Raw genomic sequence first — 22,644 nt, 5'->3', positions numbered from 1 at the left:
CTTTAAAGCCACCTTAAACCTGTAGATGTGCCTACAACCTGGGGCAGCCAATTCAGTAAATTAACCATACATTAGTCTTACAAAGTGCTTTATCTTTTGTTGAGTTGTGCTAAATTCACTTCCAGTCCATTTTACTGGGTGAAAAAGTTTACAATTGGCTGTAATCGTGCCTTAGAATAAGGTGGCCTCAAACTTTTTTTTAATTAAAAAAATGCTCTTCGTATGATCAAGCAAAAAATAATAATAAAAATAAATGGCTCAATGAATAGATTATCTTTCTAGAAACAGAAGTGGGGGCAGCATGGTGTTTTCTTTTTCCTTCTACCTTTTAAAGCATTATGGCTGCTTTTCTCTTAGATCCTTCATTATGAGCTCCTGGCCATCCGTGATGCCTGCATCAAATTGGAGAAGGACTACCAGCCAGGCATTACTTACATTGTTGTGCAGAAACGACACCACACTCGCCTCTTCTGTGCAGATAAGAATGAGAGGGTGAGGATCAGTGATGGGGCATGCTTCAAATTAGGTCTTTTGGTTGTGTAAACACAGATCAGCGAGGCTAACAAGTGGCAATTGTGGAACTGCTGATAGCATTAATAAAGCCTGAGCGGTTTAAGATACGAAGCTAATTTAATTTTTCTCTTTTATTTTGTTTGGCACAGCAGTTCCCTAACTAACTTGCTTGAGATCCCTAAAGGATAGTGGAGGCATCCAGGCAATTGCTTTTTCTTAGCATTGCTTAACATCCGTCTTTCTTAGCATCTTGCTTAACCATCCCAGACAATTTCTCTTGCTAACAGCATTTATGCTTTTGTTTCCTTTGTAATAAACTCTGCAGATCGGTAAAAGTGGGAACATTCCAGCAGGAACAACAGTGGATACAAACATTACTCATCCGTTTGAGTTCGACTTCTACCTGTGTAGTCATGCTGGCATTCAGGTACTGTGTATTAATGACCTTTTTTATTTAAGGAGAGGAGGTGATTTAGAGAATAACCAGAATCCCAAAGTATACTTCAGTTTTCCTACCCCTATAATCCCTGTTCTCTTTTTGCGGAGGGAGGCAATAGCAAGGAAGGACCTGGTGAATGGGCACCAATTTATTGTGGCTCCCTGAAGCAGAGGTTCTATGGGGGCTGTAGATCTCGGGAAGGAGCAGCAGTTGGCTCTGTTAGATCGAGTTGACCATGAGGGAAGATAAAACAGGAGGACCAAGTTGAGACGGTGGCCTCTGGGTTTTGTGGGTCACCATAGTGGTGGTTGGAATTTACCTAGAGGTTCTTGAATGCACAAAGCACTTCATATTTGCTCAGTAATCCATATGTCAGCCTGGTAAGATGTTGATATTACTATATCCATAATGCCAATGGGGATTGGAAGCTGGGGGAGGTCTTGTCTACGGCCACCTAGCACAGGGGTGGCAAACCCATGGGCCAGATTGTGTGTGCATTGGCTGCTTTTGCATGCAGCCTTTGGACTGAAAAGGTTAGCCACTACCCCTGTAGATGGACCATCCGTCCACTGCACTTAGGAAGTTATCATCATTCCTCCCTGTGTACCCTACTGAGTCCAGTTCTTCTTCCCACCCAGGGTACAAGCAGACCTTCCCATTATTACGTTCTTTGGGATGACAACCGGTTTACAGCGGATGAGCTTCAGATTCTCACCTACCAGCTTTGCCACACTTACGTACGCTGCACTCGCTCAGTCTCTATCCCAGCACCAGCATATTATGCCCGCTTGGTGGCATTTCGGGCGCGATATCACCTTGTGGACAAAGAGCATGACAGGTGAGCAGCTGGGTGTCTGTACATGTAGTACCTCTACTTGTTTGTTTCCATCCGTGGAGCAGGATAGACTAGGGTAGTTACGTGGCTCCACGGTAACTTGTATTCCTTCACCATCATCACTGTGGTGGAAGCCCAATGACATCTGGGTTTGAATGTGTGTCTTCAGTTCTGAAGGAACAGATTTGTATGTCAGGAACATCCCATTTGTAGAGTCCCTGATGGGTTGATTGTCGCATTATACCACCAATAGGCATGGTGCTTTACGGAGCACAAGATGGCAGGTCGCTGCTCGAAGGGGTTGCCATCTGAAAAACAACTGAAGGAGGGGAGGGGAAGTGGGAGGCAGAAGAGGGAAACAAGGGAAGGGTATATGATTGTTTCAGTTACACATACCTAGGGTTAGATGCATTGATAGTTCTTCGCAGAGTAGATCCATAGAAATTAATGGGCCTGAGCTAGTCCTGTGTATTAATTTCATGGATCCACTCTTGAGTAGAACTAGCACTGGATAGGGTCCTTAGGCTTTGTTGAGAAAAGGGCAGGGTTGATGAATCTGTGGGCCTGCTAGAGTTGCTGTCATTATTGGGTACAGGTGGTGGGCAGCATGGATTCCTCCCTCCCCCCCCCCCAGCCGATTCTGTGCCACGGTGTGTTGGTAGCCCGCCTGCCCAATGATCAGGGATGGTGGGCTTTGTACTACAGAGAATTTGGAGGGCTACTGGTTAGTGAACCCAAGATAACAGAAATGGCATTATACACCCCCTGTTTTTACTGTGTGAACCAGTGAGACGTACAGCCTGAGAGAACTGAGGACCAGTCAAGAGACCTGGAAGGCCGCATTTGGCTACCTGTCCTGTGGTTCCATACTTCTGTCTTAAAACATAATATTATTGAAAAATAAATTTATTACATCGTAACTTAACTTGTCAAAAAAGGCACTCAAAGCAGAAAGGCACTTTGCAGTCAGCCAGATGCTGGAAGCTTAATTGTTAAAGAGGTGGTGCAGAATGGGGTGGACTTGAGAGAGCTCAGTCCCAGGTAGAACATCTCACAGATGTTCGCTGTTGAGATCCTTGAAGGTTCTTCCTTGTCCGGCAGCAGCACCAATGATCAGTGATGAGCACTAGAGAAGATTCTGCAGATCAGACTGAGCTGACCGGAGGTCAGAGTTTGGTCTTTAGTTTTCTAGGTGCAAATAATTTATTTGCCCCAGAGAAGTGTTATAGCACACCTGGCAAGTCCTTTCTGTGCAGCCATACTTTATACTTATTCTTGGCTATGTCTGGATATTTGTGATATTGTAACGCAAGTGGCACTGTGGTCTAAACCACGGAGCCTAGGGCTTGCTGATCAGAAGGTTGGCGGTTCGAATCTCCGCGACGGGGTGAGCTCCCGTTGTTCGGTCCAAGCTCCTGCCCACCTAGCAGTTTGAAAGCACATCAAAGTGCAAGTAGATAAATAGGTACTGCTCTGGCGGGAAGGTAAACGGCATTTCTGTGTGCTGCTCAGGTTCACTAGAAGCGGCTTAGTCATGCTGGCTCCCTCAGCCAGTAGAGCGAGATGAGTGCCGCAACCCCAGAGTCGTCCGCAACTGGACCTAATGGTCGGGGTACCTTTACCTAAGACAGTTTTCTGCTAGGGCAATACTTATTTGCTTGCAGGCTTCTTACCTGGAATGGAAGCAATTCATAAGTAGTGGTTTTATATGTTGACAGCTAATGCTTTGTTCTCTTTTCCCTCACACCCTGTTTCTTCCACTTTCAGCGGAGAAGGCAGTCACATATCTGGCCAGAGTAATGGTCGAGACCCTCAGGCCCTCGCCAAGGCCGTACAAGTTCATCAGGACACTTTACGTACCATGTACTTTGCTTGAAAGTATAACTTTTTTTACCTCACTCCAGAAAGCTTTCAGATTTGTAGGAGCCATAATTTAAAAAGAGGAAGCATTGGGAGCACCTTGCGGGCATCCAATGAGAAATCACTGCAGGGCGCAGATGGCGTTGGAGGCAGGAAACCAGCATCCTCTGGAATGAATGCAGGAGAGCCACTTAACCGGATGAACACACCTTTGTAGTCTTTGTTTTTCAGGCTTTCTAGTTACCTGACCAAACACACTAAGTATTTAAACCAAGGAAGAGATCTGACTTCCTGTTAAGAAAAAAAACAAAACGGTTTTCATTATTGGGACGGGGCAGGGGGGGGGACGCAATATTAGACTTTCTCGACTGTGAAATAACTGTTTTGGTTCTCCAATGCCAAATCAAACGCTGGTAAGATTTTTGTTTGTTATTGTTTGGGATGGGTGGGGGAAATGGGATTTGTAGAGCCTTAAAACAGATGACTAGATTTATAAAAACTAATATTTTAGGATACAAGATGCTTTAATTGGTGAAGAAGAAGAAAAAGCCAGTAGTTTATAGATTAATTTTAACACTCTTACCCTTCCCTATGAAGAAATTTTCTCCCCTTTATATATAATAATAATAATAATAATAATAATAATTAATAATAATAATAACGTAAGGCACCCCCAGCACTTACCACAATGCCGAAAAGGAAACTTGTCTTCCGCCTGTTTAAAAGTGGGATAGCTGCTGCCCTTTTAATGCAACTGTCACATACTCAACTGTGGGCGAGTGCCTTACTGCAATGCTGCAAAATGTTGATGTTCGTTCACCTTTCAAAGGAAAAGAAAAACAAACCAAGGATACTCTTGTCTCGGTGGTGGTCCAAAAAATCTCCATCTTGAAGGTATTAGGAGTTCTTTTTTTAACGTTCACAAAGCTTTCAGTTTCATGTTAGCCTCACAGCCTCACGATGGGTTAAAATTCTGTGCACTTTTAACATGACATATGAATTTGGAGAGCTGCTGATAAAACCTGTTTTTGTTCTTTTGTTTTTATTTGATGTTGATTTTATTGTTCCTGATGTATTTCTTGAGTGGATTTTTTTTTAAAAAAAATTAATTTTAAAACTACATTTCTAACAAACGGGGTTTTGCAAGAGGAAGAATGTTTTTGCCTGCCCCATGAGCACAAGTGAGAAACTCCATTATCAATTGATGTCCTGACTTTTTTTTAATATGCCGATGAAATTTTTTATTACCAAGTGTTATTTTTGTACGGTGCCGAGTCTTATTGCCAAAAGTTACTCAAATCACTTATATATTCTCAGCGTTTACATCACAATATTCCCCCAGCAGCCCCCTCATACTTTGGAGTTTTCCTATAGCTTATGTGGTGGGTTGTGTTATGAGATTTTTGTTTGCTTTGGCAGCATGTATACTAAAATGCAAGTGATAGAGATTACCGAGAGGCTGGCTGTTTTTCCATTAATCGAGCTGCAATCCACAAAGTCTTTATTTTTCTTTCCTAAAGTTTCACCCTATTTTTCCTTTTATTATAAACTATTATAACTATTATAAGTTTTAGGTCCAGCATGTTCTCAAAACTGCCCTGATGGTTTCTGCTGCTTTTAATTATTGCCATCCCCATGCAAATAAACAAAACCCCACTTGGCTTTTCCTTGGATCAGAACAACAACATGCACTTTGCTATCTATGTAGACATAGTTCGTATTCACAAGACAAATCTATTCTGTCCCCCCGTGATGATGAATTTCAGACTTCCTACAAGAAGCTACTTGTGCTTTCAAGGCTGGAGGTTCTCTGGCATATTCTGTTACGGGCACATTCTTGCCATTTTAGTACAAAAGCAGGCATGTGGTGAGAGAAGGAAATGTCACCTATACTCAAGCCACATTGTCTCTTCAGATTATTACCTTAAACTGCCAAAACCTTTGTTAAAAAAGGAAGGTTGAACCTGTGCAGCCATGCCACTCTCTTTGTAGGCACACCCTGTTAAAGCATATGCTTTGCAGCTTGTGAGGCAATACTGATTTTACCACTCAAGCTTCGAGTGTCAAGTCAGGTATCCCATCCTTTTTATTTTCACTCCTCCATCCCATCCCCTTCTCTCTCCAAATGCTATTTTTGGGGCAGAATGTTAACCCATCAAAATGCTATGCAAAAAAAACAACCATGCCACAGAATGGAGCACTGTTGTGTTTTACATTACTTGGGCATTCTGGCTCATATTCTTTAGCCAGGTCCCAAAGAACTGCTGTAGGAATGCTCCAACATTGCTTGTGTGCAGCTGCTGAGATTTCTGACCTTGAGCATCGGATCTCCACTTCATATCACAACTGGCTTTTAGCCCTTCCCCAGGTTCCAGAATGGTTCACCTGCTTCACTTGGGAAGGTGTGTGCCTGCTTACTGGTTTTTGAAGCACAAGTACAATGCACTATTGGCTGCACACAGTGAGTTATGCAGTTCTTTGGATCTTTGACTCTTCTCTCTTTCCCCGCTGGTTTCCTTTTCCCTCTCACTCAGCTGCTTTGTATCCCGCAAGGCTGGGAATTGCTTTGCTTTGGGCAGAGTCCGGTCAGCAAAAGCATCCGTCTGGAAAAGCTGATCTTCTTAACCAAGTGCCTGCATGGGTAAACACATTATCATCTTCCAGCATGAACCTAGATTATGAGCCCTGCGTTTTTCGAAAGAGATGTTGGGGAGTTCCCCCTCTTACTTGGGCTTGTGAGTGAGAATGCTTTTATTTCTAGAAGCAGCTTTTTGAGTTCTTTGCATCCCCTTCATGTCCTCTGCGCCGCTGTCTCTGTGCTTGGAGTGGGATTTGTAGGTTCAGTCACCAGCATTGCAACTAAAATATTTGGTCCAAGATTCAGAAGCGTTTTGAGCAAAAATGACTTGGGCATTTGCAGAACTGGGTGGGGTGGGGTGGGGGAGATGGAGGGAATTTGAGAAATATTCAGCTTTGTTTAAAAAAAAAATGCTTTAAAACAAACATAAACCTCCAGGACTTGAATTGTTGTCAATGGATTCTCTTTTTCAGATTTTTGCACTCCGCCGTTAAGTAGCTGCTTTGAATGAATTGGTGTTGGCATGACCTAATGAGACAGGCAGCTAGGGCAGGCTTTGCCAACCCGGTGCTCTCCAGTTGTTTTGCACTGCTTTGAGTTGCCTGGGGAGTTACAGTGCAAATCATCTGGAAGGCACAAGGTTGATGAAGGTTGAGCTAGAGGAAACATACCTGTTTCAAAGCGCTTTCTGGCCCATCCTTCACTTCTCCCACCCACCCACCTGGTGCATGCGGAATTTTCACTAAGTGCCGTAAATGATGTCATTGCTGCACCCTCTATGGAACAAAGTTTCTGGGTTCGGGGTATTTTCCCTCCCCCCCCCCCTTTAGATGTTCTACTTAATGAGTTAGATCTCCCTGCATGTTCTGTGTACTGGAGGCTCCCTGTTCCATTCCTGCTTAGGTTTGGCAAAGCTGTATATTATGTCCTCTTGATAGTCCACGAGAGCACATAGGAGGTGGCATTCTTTTTTTTTTTGAACCACAGACTGTCCACTTTGGGGGCATTGCAAGGCTACCAATAAGATATTTGAATACGCATTTTGGAGCATTTAACCTTGCATCTGAAGTCTGTCTCTTGTCGCTATGTTGCCCTTCTGCAGCTGAAAATGTTGCCAAATTCTCACAGGTGTGTGTGTGGTGTGTGTGCGCGTGTGTGTGTGTGTGCTTGTTTGTGTGAGGGTTGGGGAGGCAGCATAATTATGTAGTTATCCGTTGTTGGCTCTTGTTTTTTATTTTACCTGCACTGCTGCTAGTTCCAATTTAATGCTTATATTTGAGCAAAAGACACTGGGCTGGGTGGAAGAGGATGATGAAGAAGGCAAGAACCTGTGCCGCGAAAGATTGCAAGGAGCAGTACAAAAACTGGACTGGGATTCAAGGTGGCCCTTAGGTTTGTGCCAAGGGGCTTATATGAGCCCAGTGGAATATTTAACCCCCCCCCCCACCAATTTTTTAAACTGCAGGCCCCAATGTCATGTCAGAAGCTACTGTTGACATTCTTCTCGGTTTCCAAAGCAACTTGACATACAGCATAAAGGGGCTGTTACCTGTGGAGAAATTATTCTTAAATCTCCCTTGGGCTTGTGGAAGGAGCTCCACAGTTCTTGGGAACTGTGTCTAAGGCTGGTGTGGCTAACCTCTGTGGCCCTCTAGGGGGCTCTGGACTCCAGCTTCTATCAGTCCCAGCCAGCATGGCCAATGGGACGTGCAGCCCTCCAGACATTGCTGAACTACAAGTAAGGGCGAACGAAAATGAAATTGATAGTATGGTAACAATCTTTTCATTTGGTGGATGCAAACTTTCTGAGTTACACACCACTCTTCAGGCAGAGGATACACAGTACAGAGGGCAAAGCTGGGTAAATATGCGGCGACATCTAGATATTGTCTCTAGTGTAAATCCTTATGTGGAACCAGAGGTTCTCTTTAGTTTGGAAAATGAGCTGTTCTCATCTGAAGAATTCTATACAACTGTAAAACATGAAAAAATTCTCTGACTACCAAACATTTGTCTGAAAAAAAGGAAAGTTGCCGTGCCTGGTTTTTGTATCATAATCCTTTTGGGACCAACAAAGCAGCTTCTGTCTGTAGAAAACTGATGTTGTAGGAAAGCCTAAAAGCGTCAGCATTGCAAGGATTCAACAAAGAATCCCTTTTTAATATAATGTTCCAAGCAATTTGGCAGCAAGGTGCAAACTTGTTGTGTTGGTCCTATCTGGAGAGAAATGTGAGCAACATGGCAGAACAGCAATAAAAAAAGTGAAACCCGTATCACGTGTGCACATGTAATTTTGCACTTCCAAGAAATTGTGAAAGTTTTAAACTGATGGCAACTCTGGTTTGTGTTCAATTTTTTTTTTAAAAAAAGAAAAACTGTTACAAGGAAGCGTTGAAGTGTAAATAGAGAATGTTCACAAAACACGCTATTGGTTGAGTTTTGTTTTCTTGTTTGTGTTTTTTTAATTTGAAACTGAACATTGTATGGTCCATTTATTAAACAGATTTGAACAACTGCTGTACAGTCCTTATTGAGAGGAGCAAACTGGAACTCAAATTTTATAAAGAGAGTTTCAACACTTGGATATGAGTTTCTTCTGTGAGAGGCAGACATTTCACTTAAAGTATAAACAAAATCCACATAGAATACAGTTGTGCTTTTTTTTAAAAAAAGAAAAAACTAGGATGTCAATATTCTGGCAAAACTGGTATTTTATTTCTTGAACAAGGTTTGGTGCCTTTGGTGTGCATAGATGGCCATGCACTTCTGGATACCAGTAAACCACATGCTCAGCTTGTAATAAATGTCCCCCTGTCATGTTGTATTATTATTATTATTATTAATATTATTTAATTAAATTTGTAAACTGCCCTTCTTGCGAAGACCACAGAGCAGTTCACAACAGAAAAATGCAAATTGAGAACACAAAATACATTAAACAAAAACCAATAACGTCCCCCCATCACGTTTAGAAGGTGATAGAATGTTAACCAGTCAACAAGCCAAATAGCTTGCCACATTCCAGAGCTGATGCACGCTCTATCAGCGTCCTTGAGGTATTGCTGTTCTGAGCTGTTGATTGCTTTATTGGTAAAAGCCAGCACTTTAAATTGGGCCCAGAAACTAGAATCAGTGTCATACACTCTAAACTGTCTTGCCCCTGTGATCAACCTGGCTGCCAGCTGAAGTTCCTGAAGTTTCTTCAGACACCTTTTCACAGTCCCTGTGACCACTCATCACTACTCCCTGGGCTCTGGTTCCTCCCACCACTACTCTGTTTCCAACTAAGTCATCCAGCTTAGCAGGACTAGAGAGTGCTCTGGACACCCCTTGAAATTCATCTGCTGTAACAGTGGAGTCAAGAACCTGGTGGATGCAAGCAAATTTATTCTCAAGACAGCTTGCAAGCAAGTTACAGTGAGCTACCTGCTTCAGGCCAGACTGCACTACTTGGAAAAGCTCTACCAGATGGCACAATGAGGATGCAATGGAGGTACCAAACTGCTGCCTTTGCTGCCTTCACTGCCACTAGGTAGGCCCTATGATGAGCCCACCTGAACAGGTGGCCCTCCTGAATGGACTGTGTTTAGAGGATGGACTACAACACTTCTCCCTGTACAGCAGCCTTTGTCCAAAATATCTGAGGGAGCTAGGTTGGGGGAGAATTATGCGTCTGTAGAGTTAGTGTCTTAGTGGGACTGAAAATTCATAGCATGTCAGTCCAAGCACTACAAAACACTGCTTTTATTAGTTACTACTTTATAAAGTGCTGTACAAAGATTTAAAACAAGATGGTTCCTGCCCAGAAGCTTACAATCTTACAAACACACACAAAGGGACACTGAGCCAGGTTGCCTGTTCTTTATGTGTTAGACTGTGTGTATGTGTCTCTTAAGATACTCTTGTTATTTTCAGGCAGAGACACTGTGTAAGTGTGAAAGCCATACATTTTTTACTGTTTGGGATGGAAATGTTGCATTCAGAGTTGTGGATTGAAGCCCCTCATTGGGTGAAAGATCCCGCATTGCAGGGGGGTTTCCCAACCTTGTGCCTCCAGCTGTTTTTGAACTACAACTCCCATCATCCCTGACTAGCAAGACCAGTGACAAGGGATGATGGGAATTGTAGTCCAAAAACAGCTGGAGGCACAAGGTTGGGAAACACTGGACTAGATGACCCTAGGAGTCTCTTCCAAGTCTACAATTTTATGAAAACTCAATAGTATTTACAAAAAGAATAAATAACGGTTAAAAACAAGCAATTAAAAGTAAAAATAAAATAAAATCAGTTAGCTAAAACTATATTAAAACTACATTACATGTAATTTTCTGTTTTCATTTTTAAAATCAACCTAACTTTGTATAGTTACATATAAATTGTTGCCTGGTGGGCGGGGAAATGCACCTTTTGCAGCTGCCTGAAACTTTAAGGCAGTTAAACTAACCGAGTGTTAGTTTGCTAACTATTAAAAATATCAAACAGCCGCGGAATTTAAAGGTCCTCCTAGTCTCGCGCTTACCTCAAATAACACAAGCTGAGACTCGAACCCGAGGCCTTTCGTTCATTTACGGCCAACCCCATAACCACTCCTTCCTTTTGCTTGTTCCCGCCTCCACACGGTCCTAGCTCCGCCTCCTAAATTTGCATTCGCCGAGGGCTGCCCTTGAAGGAGAGCGGCAACTCTCGTACGCATGCGTGCTGCGTTTATCTTAGTTGTTTAACAACAACGCGAGCGGGACTAAGCGCGAACTTGCGCGGGGTTGAGGTAGAGCGAGAGAGGCTGAAGTAGGAAAAGAACTTCCGGCGGCCAGAGGTGGTGGAGGAGAATGCACGCATGCGCGTGAGCCGGTGAGTGAGTTAGTCAGGCACCCTCCCCCCTCCTGCTACAGAGACAGTCATCGTAGAAAGACTACAGAGATAGTCTTCGCTTCAGAGCCGAAAAAGGGAGGAGGGGCGGCTTCCGGTAGAGAGGGAGGCGCATGCGCGCGCCTGCGGGCACCCGGGGACTGGTCCCTCCAGAGCGAGGCTCAGTGTGTGGCGAGTGGAAAGTCGGGTTTCTCAGTCAGTTAGTCAGTCAGTGGAGAAGGGAGCGAGCCGGGGCTGCGGGCGGCCACGCAACTTCCGCTTCTTCACCCGTCACCGCAGCCCGAGACTAACTGACTGACTGACCGCCCGTGGGCGGCTGGGGAGGGAGAGTAATAACCTGAAAGACTCGAGTGGCTGCGTTGTGTGAAGAGGAGGCGCCGCCGCCGTTGTTGTTGCCGCTGCTGTCTCCTCAGGCCCGGCCGGACCGGGACGGCGCCAGGCGAACGACGTGGGGGACCCGGCAGGAACCGGACCGGCACCCGTAGCCTGAGAGCGGCCGCGCCGAGCTCCATGAATGGAAATCGGCAGCGCAGGTGAGGCGGAGGCGACGCCTGACGGGACGCTCCACTCCTTAGGAGCCGCTGGCAGCGCTTGGCGTGGGCTGGATCTTGACACAATAGGTGGACTCGGGGAGGGAAGTTTCGGGGAGGCGGTTGGGCGGCAGTTCCCGAATAACTGACCTTGAAGTTATGGTGCTGGTGGCAAGTATGTAGCTTGGGCTTCATGGTATCTGCCATTTGGGTATGGAGGCAACCCGGGGTCCTGCTGTGTTTTCCTCAGAACTAAAAATAAAATAAAATATGCGGCTGAAACACAACTAACTGCATGAAGTAAATGTCCTCTGTGGCCCAAAGTATTGTTTACTGATAAGTTCCACTTAACTGACTGAAGTTGAGTTTATTCCTAAGTGCATTGAGGATTATAGCTTGAGGACCAATCCTATACTCTTGAGATGTCTATAAAATCAATAGTTGGATAGGACCAACGTGTCAGGCTGTGTGTGTGTAAGAGCTTGTAGGTAGGTGGACCTATGGAGAAGCCTGCGGAAGTGTGGGTCTGAAATCTTGGAACAGAATATGGGGGGGACTGGTGTAGGTGTTTTTGCTTCAGCAGGGTGGTCCTCCCAAGGTGCTTGTGGGGCAGCTCGGACCCTGAATATTTTATACATAGCTGTGGAGCAAGTGGCTTGATTATCATTGCCATTGGAGTAGAAACTTGGAATAACTGAGGTAAATGTGTTTCTGATTTGCAGTAGATACTATATAAAACCACGTTTGCTTTGGTGATTTATCTATGCTAAAAAATTATTAGCTTCTTGTAACCTATGGTTAACTGAAAAATCAAGAAATGCATGACATAACTGATCTTGAGAATGCAGTTTGTCTTAAATAGTATTTTCCCCCTGTGTATTTGTGCCTGACCTCAGATGAACCTTGGTATGGGTGACAGGTAGATGTGGTAGACATGTATAGCTTGTCTAGACATCAATATTAAATTCATAAAGTTCCTCAAATTTTGCAGAATATTTGTAAATCCTACTTGTCCACTTGAAATGATTTTGGGTGAATCAGTGGCTGAACTGAAAGAAAGGACACTTCCTGAAAGTTTGGGAGTCATTTGAATAGCTAACTGCCTTGAGATATTTGCTTTTTTGGATTCTCAAGTGGGAGGGATTCCTGTTCTTTCACAATCATTTCTTTAAGTTTGTTTATAAACATAAGCAGCTGTGTGGGTTTTTGTTTGTTTTTGTTTTACCAAAACAAAGAGTGATTTAATTTTTAAAAATATGGACATGTGTTTGAATAAGTGTTTAAGCAATACTAGCATTGGATCATAGGTGTATATGGCCTGAGGGCATATGAAACAAGCATTCCTGGTCGGTGCCATATATGTCATTTTTAGTACTGTGACAGAATAAAAGTAGGATTTTAATGCACTAAATAAATAGCTACTTGTGTCTGAAAATACTTGTGTTGCAAGTTAAATGCATTGGTTAGATCATACACACACCAAAACAAAAGTTTTCTTTTCACGATTTTAGCAACGTGACAGCTAAAATCAGTTGCAGAACAACAACCCCCCCAAAAAAACTGCACTAACATGTAACTTTGTATCTCTAGAGCTGCTTAACAATTTATAACTGGAGCCTGAAGTTATTACTGACAGTGTTGACCAATGAATACAAATGCTTGGATTTTCATGTTACAATGTTAAATGATAGCCACAGCATTTGTTTTCTTAACACTTTTGGATTCCTCCATTTTAGATTTCTAGCTGTTAAATGCTACTAGCTTTAATACCATTCTTTAAGATAGGGTGCTTTGATCCACAACTTTAGCAGCTAAATTATTTTGAAATAAAAGTTTTACTAGCTTGATATGGCACATATCTAAGAAAGCCTTAGCACTCAGGTGGAAAATTGTAATGCCATTTGATACAAAGACATGTAAAGGTGTGTTGCTTTGTAACTTTGGGTTCAAGTATTAAGGGGGGGGGGAAATACTGTAAGTGTGTGTTATATGCCTAATACAGAGATAGATAATTTAGTAAGTTTTTGCTGGTTTCTTCCACTTTGCAGGATACTGTTGACTAACACTTTTTAGAATTTGTTTGGCTTCCTAATGAAGAATAGTGATCTAATTGTTGTCTGTATGCATAGTGGTCATTAATGCCATATGTTAGACTTAGTGATATGTACATTCTTTATATTCTTTATTGTACCAAAAATTCCTCTTTTAATGTGGAGAATTGAACATTATTAATCCTGGAAAGAATATATTAGTATAATTGCAGAACTGTGTGTCCCTAATAAGGTACTGAAAGAATCAGGAAACATTTGGCTCTTTAAGTCTATGATTTTAAGCTTGTTTAGAAGTATCTTCATTAAAACCAGAGATTAGGTTCCAAGTAAACATGGCTAAAATAATGACTGCAAATCTTAAATTCTGCAAGCCTCAACTAGTTTATCTGCCAGTTGCACCCTCCCCAAAACTACTGTTATTTTCCTCTAACTTTCATATGGTTAATAATAATAGCATTAATACTATATCATACCTTGTATACAGAGTCAAAGTCATGTGGGATTCCCCCCCCCCCCAAAAAAAGTTTCATTTCTGAACCATTTTCTTACAATTCCTTTCAAGTCCTCTCTGCTTTCATTCTCTCTGGACGTTGGGGAAATGCCATTAACATTTGTTTTCTAGAGAGGCGTACATTACTGTTTGATGGACATAGTAGCAGTGATGGCTATATGCCTCTCAAGACAGCATGCCTCTCAAAACAAACCTGTGACTACAGAGCAATAGTAGGAGAGGATGCCTGTGGGCTTCCCATTGATTTCTGGTTGTTCACTATGGGAAACAGGATATTAGATTAGATGGATGACTTGATCTAGCAGGGGTGGTCTTATGCTCTTATACCTTGCAGGTAGCCTTTCTTTAATTTTGTCATAATTGGATATTCAATTCCAATATGTCATTATAAAAGCACTAGAACACAAGAAATGGTGTCTGGGTTTGCTCTACCTGCTCCTTTCCACCCAATTCCTTTTCCTCTTGTGTCTGTTTTTAGATTGTAATCCTAGACAGGGACTCTTTTATGAATGTCATTTGTAATTGTAAGCCACTCTGGGAGCATTTTTTGGTTGACGAGTGTGACAAAAATGCTATGAATAAATAATTTAAGATGTCAGTAAATACTGAGGTGAGCGGGACTAATGTTTCTGATTTCTGAATAAAGTTTGGTTTTATTATGCATATTTTTGACATAAGGTTGATAATATTCTTATCCAAAGGTGAGCTTTGTGGTGCTAAACAACCTTGGCAATAAAGTCAGAGGATCTAAAGCTGGCTCTCTGGAAGTTTTGACTGTCACAGGAGGAAAATAAAAAGATAAAGCTACTCGGGCAGCTAGGGGCTCTTAGTAAAAAATATTTAATTGGTGTTTAACATGTTTGTGGGTGTAGCTGAGGATAGTTTGCAAAGCAGAGTTCTGCATTTAGCTTTCTTGGGAGTTCTGTGAGTCACTGGTATAATTGATCATCTATGTTAAACCCACATCTTAATTAAATTCATTCTAATGGTCTGAATCGCTTCAGAGAAAAATGTTTTATCAACCTTTGGAAAAGATCTACAAAATATTCATTATGTGCATCTGGAAATGCAGCAGTTACATGAAAACTAAGTTAGAGCATAAGGGACAGGTTTGGAGATCTCTTCCTTCAGCCTTAGGAACTCAGCTGTCAGCTCCCCGTTTCTGAGTATGCAGTGTTTATGTTCAGAATTGCTGGCTGCCTAAAGGATGCTATAAAATTTGAGATTTTACTCTGGCATCAGGTACTGTATAGAGATAAGAAGGAACATGTCACTTGCGGCATGGGTAGCACATTCAAATTTAATGCTGACGAGGTCAAAGTCCTTCATTAGGTCTATGAAAAAGATGTATGAGGTGCATCGCTGCTCTCAACTTTTCTCCTGTCGTTTTCACACTGAGAGAATCATGTCAACTGTTGATCTCTAAGCTCTAAAGGCTCATTGTTACTCTGGAAAATTGTTGGGTATGTTGTAACTCTGTTTAAGGCAAATAGCTGGCGAGATTGACATATATGATAGATACAAAACTTTTACTTATCTGCTAGACTGTACTGTTACACGTCTTACTCTGAAGTATTTCCCCATAAGCGTGTGCACAATAATTTTGCACATGTGGGTGGGGAGATACCATAGATCTTCTGCCAAGCAAGCAGGGGTTGGGTTTCCCCCTTTACTTGAGGAGCTATATACAGCTGACATTTTAGTCATTTGGTGGTATTTTTTGTTTGTTTAATTATCTGAGGTTGTTTGTTTGTTTGATTATCTTGAGGTTGTTTTTATTTTTATTATTATTATTATTATTATTATTATTATTATTATTATTATTATTTTACTATATCCTGCCTTTCTTAAGAACATAAGAGCATAACTGAAGCAGAACAAAGGCCTATTTAGTCCAGCATTCTGTTCTCCCTGTGGCCAATCAGATGCCATCAGAAATCCACAAGCATAACATGAGTACAAGCAAACATTTTCACTGAACATACTGCCCTGATTTTGGGGGTAGTCCATAGTTATTGTGACTAGTCGCTGTTGACTACCTTATCATCCATAAACTGGTCAATTCATTTTTTTAAACCCTTCCAAGTTTGTGGTCTTTACTTCATCTTGTGGTAGCAAATTCCACAGTTTAACAATGTGTTGTGTAAAGGAATCCTGCCTTTTGTCTGTCCGGAATCCTCCAAACTTCAGCTTTGTTGGATGACTTTTCTTTCCCCTTCCTCCACATCATGCATAATTTTTGTACACCTTTATTGCACCCCCCACTTAATCACTTTTTTCTGACCTTCAGTGTCCCAAACATTGTTATCTTACCTCTTAAGGGAGTTGATCTTGCTCCATGATCATTTTGGTTGCCCTTTTCTGGCTCTGCAACATCATTTTTTGAGGTGTGGCCACCAAAACTGTACATAGTACTCCAAGTATGGTTGTTCCAGAGTTTGTGTAATGGTATTATGATAATGGCAGTTTCATTTTCAGTCATTTTCTTGTGGGATGCTACACACTGCATCTTCGAAGATGAAATTCCAGGTGGCATACATAGGTTTTTCAAGCCATCTCCCATCCAAGACTGAACAGATATATTCAACTTTAGCAAGGTTTCTGCTTCCTGTACCTTCAGTCCAAATGTCTTTCTTTGTTAAAATTTGTAAACATACTAAGCCAATTTTCATAAATGTTACTTATTTTTTAATACCACTTTTAATACCACCAGCAGGCTGAGCACACTAAATATACGAACAGTTGTAAATTCGTTTGAAAACAGCAATTGTCAGGCATGCTTAAGGGATATTCAGTGTTCAGGTAAATCCTTTGATAACATATACTTCCTTGTTTTGAACATTTTGAAATTCATATTTAAAAAAGCAGCCATAGGACAGGCTTCAGTGCCCAAAATTCACCAGGTGCATTTGAGACTGGTGTGGGTCCAGTTGCGACCACATGGACATCTGTGGATGCTAGGTTGGGCTCTGGCATCTCCATCTGGCTGACCTCTCTAGCTTTCTTCAGTAAGTACTGTAAGCATTTACCGTATATCCCACCTTTTTCTCCAAGGAGTACATGGTTCACCCCCCTCCTCAGTTTATTCCTACAAAAACCTTGTGAAATAGGTTAAAAGGCTGTGACTGACCCAAGGTCACCTCGTGAGCTTCATGATTGAGTGGGGATTTGAACCCCTAGGTTCTAGATTGACACTCTAACCACTATAGCACACTGACTATAAGTAATCCACCTGGATTAGCAAGGTGGATCAGACCTGGAAAAGCAAAATGTCACTTAGGAAGGATCTGAAAGATTTTCCGTTAAGCTTGAATTTGTTTTATTCTGGATTGTTTTATTTCATGCTTTAATGTATTGTAAACTGCTTTGAGATTTTTTTCTTTAAAATATAAAGTGGTATCAAAATGAAATAACTAACAAACAAACAACAATAATATTTCATTGCCAAAAAGGCGCCTAGACATTCCATTGTGGTGACCGAAGTTTAAGGTGCCATTTGGTGATTAGCTTCTGTATCTGAGATTCTTTTTTAAATGATATTTTATTAAGACTTCATAATACAATAAAAAGAAACTAATCTAGACAAAAAGACAAAAAGGGGGGGACAAAGGGAAAGAAAAATGCAAAGACTTAGCTTATATATCTGAGTTTCTAACACTGACAGGCTTGTCTAAACTGTGGATGAATAGGGTTTTTGCAGCACTGTATCCCCTTGACACATATATCTAAGTGATGCACAGAAGTACCACGTAAATATTCCCTCCAAACCTTTAATGTGCTTATTGTGGTTCTTAACTGTGACATGTTTTCACATAAAATCAGATACTATTATACATTTTCAAAAAGATTGTTTGAGACCAGTGACTGGTGGCAATAGATGAAATGTAATAACTTGGTCAGTAATATATTTCTTCATGGCAGCACACTGCACATGTCTCATTGGAAACACATCCAGTTTTAAAATTCTAATAGTTTTCATTGGGTCTGCATGCATTGCAAGGGAAGGTTTAATCCTTCCTCCCCAACTGTGACACTGAAAGGTAATCCCCCACCCCTGCACTACTATCAACATTAGTGGGGAGAAACTCCCATTGGTGCCAGTGAGAGATTTTATTCTCTAAAGCTAATGGCAGTGTAGGAGAGATGATTCATCAGGATTTTGATGTAAGAGTTAAACCACTCTTCTCTCATGCTGCAGTCCCAGTGAAAAGCGTGCCTTTGTCAACCTTACCCCCCCCCAAACTCTGTCATGCATGCAAGATACCCATTTAACATCCTGTGCAGTTTGATACTGTAGTCTTAAAATGTACGTGCATGATTCAACTAACAGGGTGCTGCTAGTTTCAAGCATACATCTGTGTGCTTGTGGGATATGATTTGAGTAACTTTGTTATGCAGGTTGACCAGGAACTGAGGTTGGACAGATTTCTTGCACTTTGCGTTACTGCTTAGATATGCTGCCTTTTGTTAACTAGAGTTCTAGAAGTTAGTCCAGTACTCAAAGATGATTGAATTCTACCTATTGTAGTAAGGCAGGGTTTTCCATTTTGTAATCGCTGTCTTTAGCACACATCAGGATTCTAGCCTCCTTACCCACATATAGCATAACACCACCCAAATTGTGTGTTAGTAGTATAAAATGTATGTGGGCCAGAAATTGTAGGTTTAAAAGTTCCTGGAATCAAGAAATAGTGTTGCAAACTAGAAAACTCAAGCAAGTTTACCACATGGTACAGGGAAGGGAAATTTCTTGGGTTGTTAGTTGACTTGACCTGAAAGAAAACTCAGTTTTAGGGATTGGATGGACAAAGTTTGGAAGATCATCATGGTTCATAAACTGACTTGACAGATATGAGCTAACCAATAAACTAAAGCTCAAGCGAACTAATGCACATGTCTTGCTACCTGCTTAGGTTTCTTTTCTTGGCTCATATTGATTCTCAACATAGGAACACAATACCTGATCATAGTACATGTATTTCTTCTTTGTTGCATTTGCAGTCAGTACTCACCACCACTTTGTTGAGTGATAAATACATACATTAAACTCTAACCTATACAGTCTTATTGCTATGTTCATACTTAAACTCTGGTCTGAAAGAAATGAACTAGTTAAGTTCAGTATTAATATTCTGTTCTCTCATTTCTTATAATAATATGTAGGCAGTTAACTCTTCAATGGTTTGTTTTACTTTCATTTTGTATATTTGAAAAGCCTTTAATAAATGATAGGTAATATACTGTGAGACCAGACTTTTGCATGCATAATGGAACTTCCCTTCTCTGACCTCTGACAGGTACCCCAAATCTGCTTCAGACAGTTGAGGACCCTCCAAAACAGATTTAGGGGATCACAGACTGTAAGGTAGAGGAGAGAGGATGGAATTCCCTGCATGCAGCACTGAATATGGGCTTTTAAAAAAAACAATATTTTCTGATCCTAGGCAAGGAACATTGCGCAATATCTGTTCACTCTGCCTTTCTGAACTGGGTATTCACTTAGCCTGTAGAACAACTCCATCACACTCAACCTTCCAGCCCCAAGGAAAAGGCGTAGTACAGTAGTGAGAAACCAAGATTTGCTATTTGTATAAGAACTTGGCTTGGGAATACTTCTGTGTTTGCAGTGTAATTTATTTACTTAAAATTCTATGCTACCTATTAACAAAAGGTCTGTGGATAGTTCTCACACAAGTTAAAACTGAAGTAGAAAATGGAGAAGTGTAAAAAGAACTTTGACGTAAACGTCGAGCAGCTAAAACAGCATCAGAATAAAAGTCTTCATCTGGTGCCAAAAAGATCCCAGTGTAGGTATTGGTGAGCCTTTCTGTGGTGGACATTCCTCAACCAAGGTGTCACCGCTAAAAAGTGGCAGTGGTGACCAGCCACCTCACGTCATTTTGCAGTGATACCTGGAGAAGGGTCTCTTAAGATATTGGTGTCAGTCCACTTGTGCAACGGGAGTTTCCTTTTCTCTCCTACCCTCCCTCCCTCAGTCTCAAAATCTGCTCTGGATGAACCTCTGGAGTAAATGGAGGGTATGCAGAACTGTAATGAGGTAAGAGGAAGGGAAAGTCTAGTTGCATCTCCTGGTGTAACATTCAATATCACCTGATCTTAGGATCTCGGCAGTTACAATATGGGAAGAGACAATAATTTAGGTAATGTATTATAAACACAATCCATATTGTAGCAAATGTGGCTTGTATCACTTTATTTCTTTATATTTGAAAACTTTTCAATAAAATATTAATACCAAAAAGAGATAAATGTGTCTAATTACCTATATAGTTGTTTGACTTGCTTGATTTTTGTTATGTTCATACCTTTTGGAGTCCTTGGCGGTTAGGATTTGTGATGAGGTTGGTGTATAAAACAAGTCACTTTGAAATGTTTGCTAAGCAATTTTCATATGTGATATGAATCTGGTCTTTTAATATATGCGTCTTGTTTTTATTGTGTTTTGTGAAAGCTTTTTCCAGTACAGAGCATCTTGTATATAGCCCTTGAAACAGTGGACAGGGCAGATTTTACTGTAGGTTAAAAGAAACATGATGCTATTTATCTATGATTTGCTTTTCTCCACATACAAGAGATAAATTAGCAGCTGATGTTAGAAGGTGGGAATATACACAATTTCTGTCAATGAGTAGGTGTGAAAAAAGGCGGGGTCATTTTTGAGTTTGTCATATCTACATATAATGACATTTGTTGGTTGACTCATTCCAATAGCTCCAAATGAGTTTCCAGTATTTATCTTTTTGAAATGTTTCTTTTTATTTGAGAAAGTGTTAGTAAAATGAGAAGTGATAATATTACTTCCCGTACAGGGAATTTCTACAGAAAATGCTAAAAACGGAAGAAGCAATGTTGCTGCCTGCATAGCTAGATATGCCTGATTGCACCTCTTGAAAATGCATCCTCCTTCTGTTTTGGTAGTATTGGCTTTCTATTAAACACTTAAGCTACTGAAGCTGATTGCTGTGAGTAGTGAAACTTCTAATTGTCTCAGTAGATATGGTTCACTTCTGGTTTCACTGTCTTTCAGCCCCATCTTCAGCTTTGCTAATCATTGTATGATTTAAAAAAAAAACAAACTTGTTCTTCAAAAACATTAGAATGTGGTTCATTACATAGGGATCGACAGTTAGCTCTCATCTGGTGGGTTGAATACAATGGTACCATTCCATGAACTGTATGAATTCTCCAGTAATGAAAACTCAGGATCCAGCAGAGGCTCCTGCTCACAAAATGGTGGTGGCGGAGAGGTGATTTTTGCCAATTCTTGCTTGCATGCTGTTCTAGAGGGTTTCCTGCTACTTCAGAGCTGATTTGGAGGAGCTGCAAGGCAGGGGGCGAAATTGATAAATTTCCTCTTAAGTTCCATAAGCAGGAGCCTCTTTTGGATCCAAGGCTCCTCTGTGAACGGAATTCTCTCTTTTTTGCAATGCCATATTGCCAAAAGACAAATTTGTTTATTTACACATATTACAGTGTGAAAGCCCTCTACTAAGGGGGAAACAGTGTTTGCGCCTTTGTGCTGAAAGCTAATGGCTTAGCAAAAGGGTAGCTTAAATCAGTGGTCTTTACCCTTTTAGGGTCAGGACCCCTACTCCCTTTATCCCAAACATGCATTTGAGAACCTACTTGTTAATGTTTTGCTGTATCTTTGAATAGTGTTAGTGCTGAAACCCACCTTAGGTCAAGCTGCGACCTTGCACTGGGTTCCAAATCACTGGTTGAAGGCTGGTGGCCTACCAAGGCACTTTCTGGAAATCCTTTGCTCCAGGAAGCTGAACTGAGGCTTTGCCTCTAGCATGGGGGTTGTGATGTTGGGCTGTTCTCTTTAAACAGAGGACTCTTCTGCTAAAGTTGGCATACTTTTCTTTATATTTTATTCAAATAATTTTTAAAAATAAAACACTTTTAAGAAGGTAAGGAAATTTGGAATGAACTTTGGAAACTTTAGCTTTCTGAAAGTTTGTGTAGGTCTGAGGATAGTAATGAGTGTGGAAAATATGAAGAGGGTGAAAGGGAAACTGGTGGAATATTAGCTTTCTCACCTTGGCATATTGATCATGCTGGCAAGGAACAAGCGCAGAGGCATTGCAGGAAGTGTTAATTAGATGCATTAAATGCAGCATTTATAATAGTAGTAAGAAAGTTCAGCAACCTTTCGTCAGGCACTGATTGGACCATACTGGAGAATACTGTGTTAACAACTGGCCATCTATATCTGAGAAGGATGGATTCATACTGACAACTGATGTAAAGAACAAGATTATTACAGAAATGGATGGAACTAGTCCAGGCGTAGGCAAATTCGGCCCTCCAGATGTTTTTGGACTACTACTCCCTCATCCCTGACCACTGGTCCTGTTAGCTAGGGATGATGGGAGTTGTAGTCCCAAAACATCTGGAGGGCCAAGTCTGCCTATGCCTGAACTAGTTCAAATTCTAT

At 41.3% G+C, this 22,644-nt stretch overlaps 2 protein-coding genes across 5 annotated transcripts in view; both read left to right on the top strand.

Moving 5' to 3' along the window:
- Positions 1–8,739, top strand: part of LOC310850324 (protein argonaute-1) — a 45,797-nt gene extending 37,058 nt beyond the window's left edge. For both annotated transcript variants that reach the window (XM_083751705.1, XM_083751706.1), the window contains exons 16-19: positions 358–492; positions 839–940; positions 1,591–1,790; positions 3,555–8,739. In XM_083751705.1, the coding sequence (XP_083607831.1) occupies positions 358–492; positions 839–940; positions 1,591–1,790; positions 3,555–3,663 (546 nt within the window). In that variant the 3' untranslated portion in view covers positions 3,664–8,739. The remainder of the gene's footprint in view (positions 1–357; positions 493–838; positions 941–1,590; positions 1,791–3,554) is intronic.
- Positions 8,740–10,626: 1,887 nt separating this feature from the next.
- Positions 10,627–22,644, top strand: part of LOC310850323 (protein argonaute-3) — a 54,489-nt gene continuing 42,471 nt past the window's right edge. The window contains exon 1 of one of the 3 annotated variants that reach the window (XM_083751704.1): positions 10,627–11,073. Coding sequence is in view for 1 of the 3 variants with exons in the window: in XM_083751703.1 (XP_083607829.1) it covers positions 11,606–11,624 (19 nt within the window). In the remaining 2 variants the exon portion in view is untranslated. The other 2 variants (XR_014567296.1, XM_083751703.1) reach the window with 2 other exon arrangements.

The sequence above is a fragment of the Podarcis gaigeae genome (assembly GCF_964106915.1).
Source record: "Podarcis gaigeae genome assembly, chromosome: 8".
NCBI lineage: Eukaryota > Metazoa > Chordata > Lepidosauria > Squamata > Lacertidae > Podarcis > Podarcis gaigeae.
The sequence above is the reverse complement of the archived record's forward strand: the minus strand, read 5'-3'. Positions and strand labels throughout refer to the sequence as shown.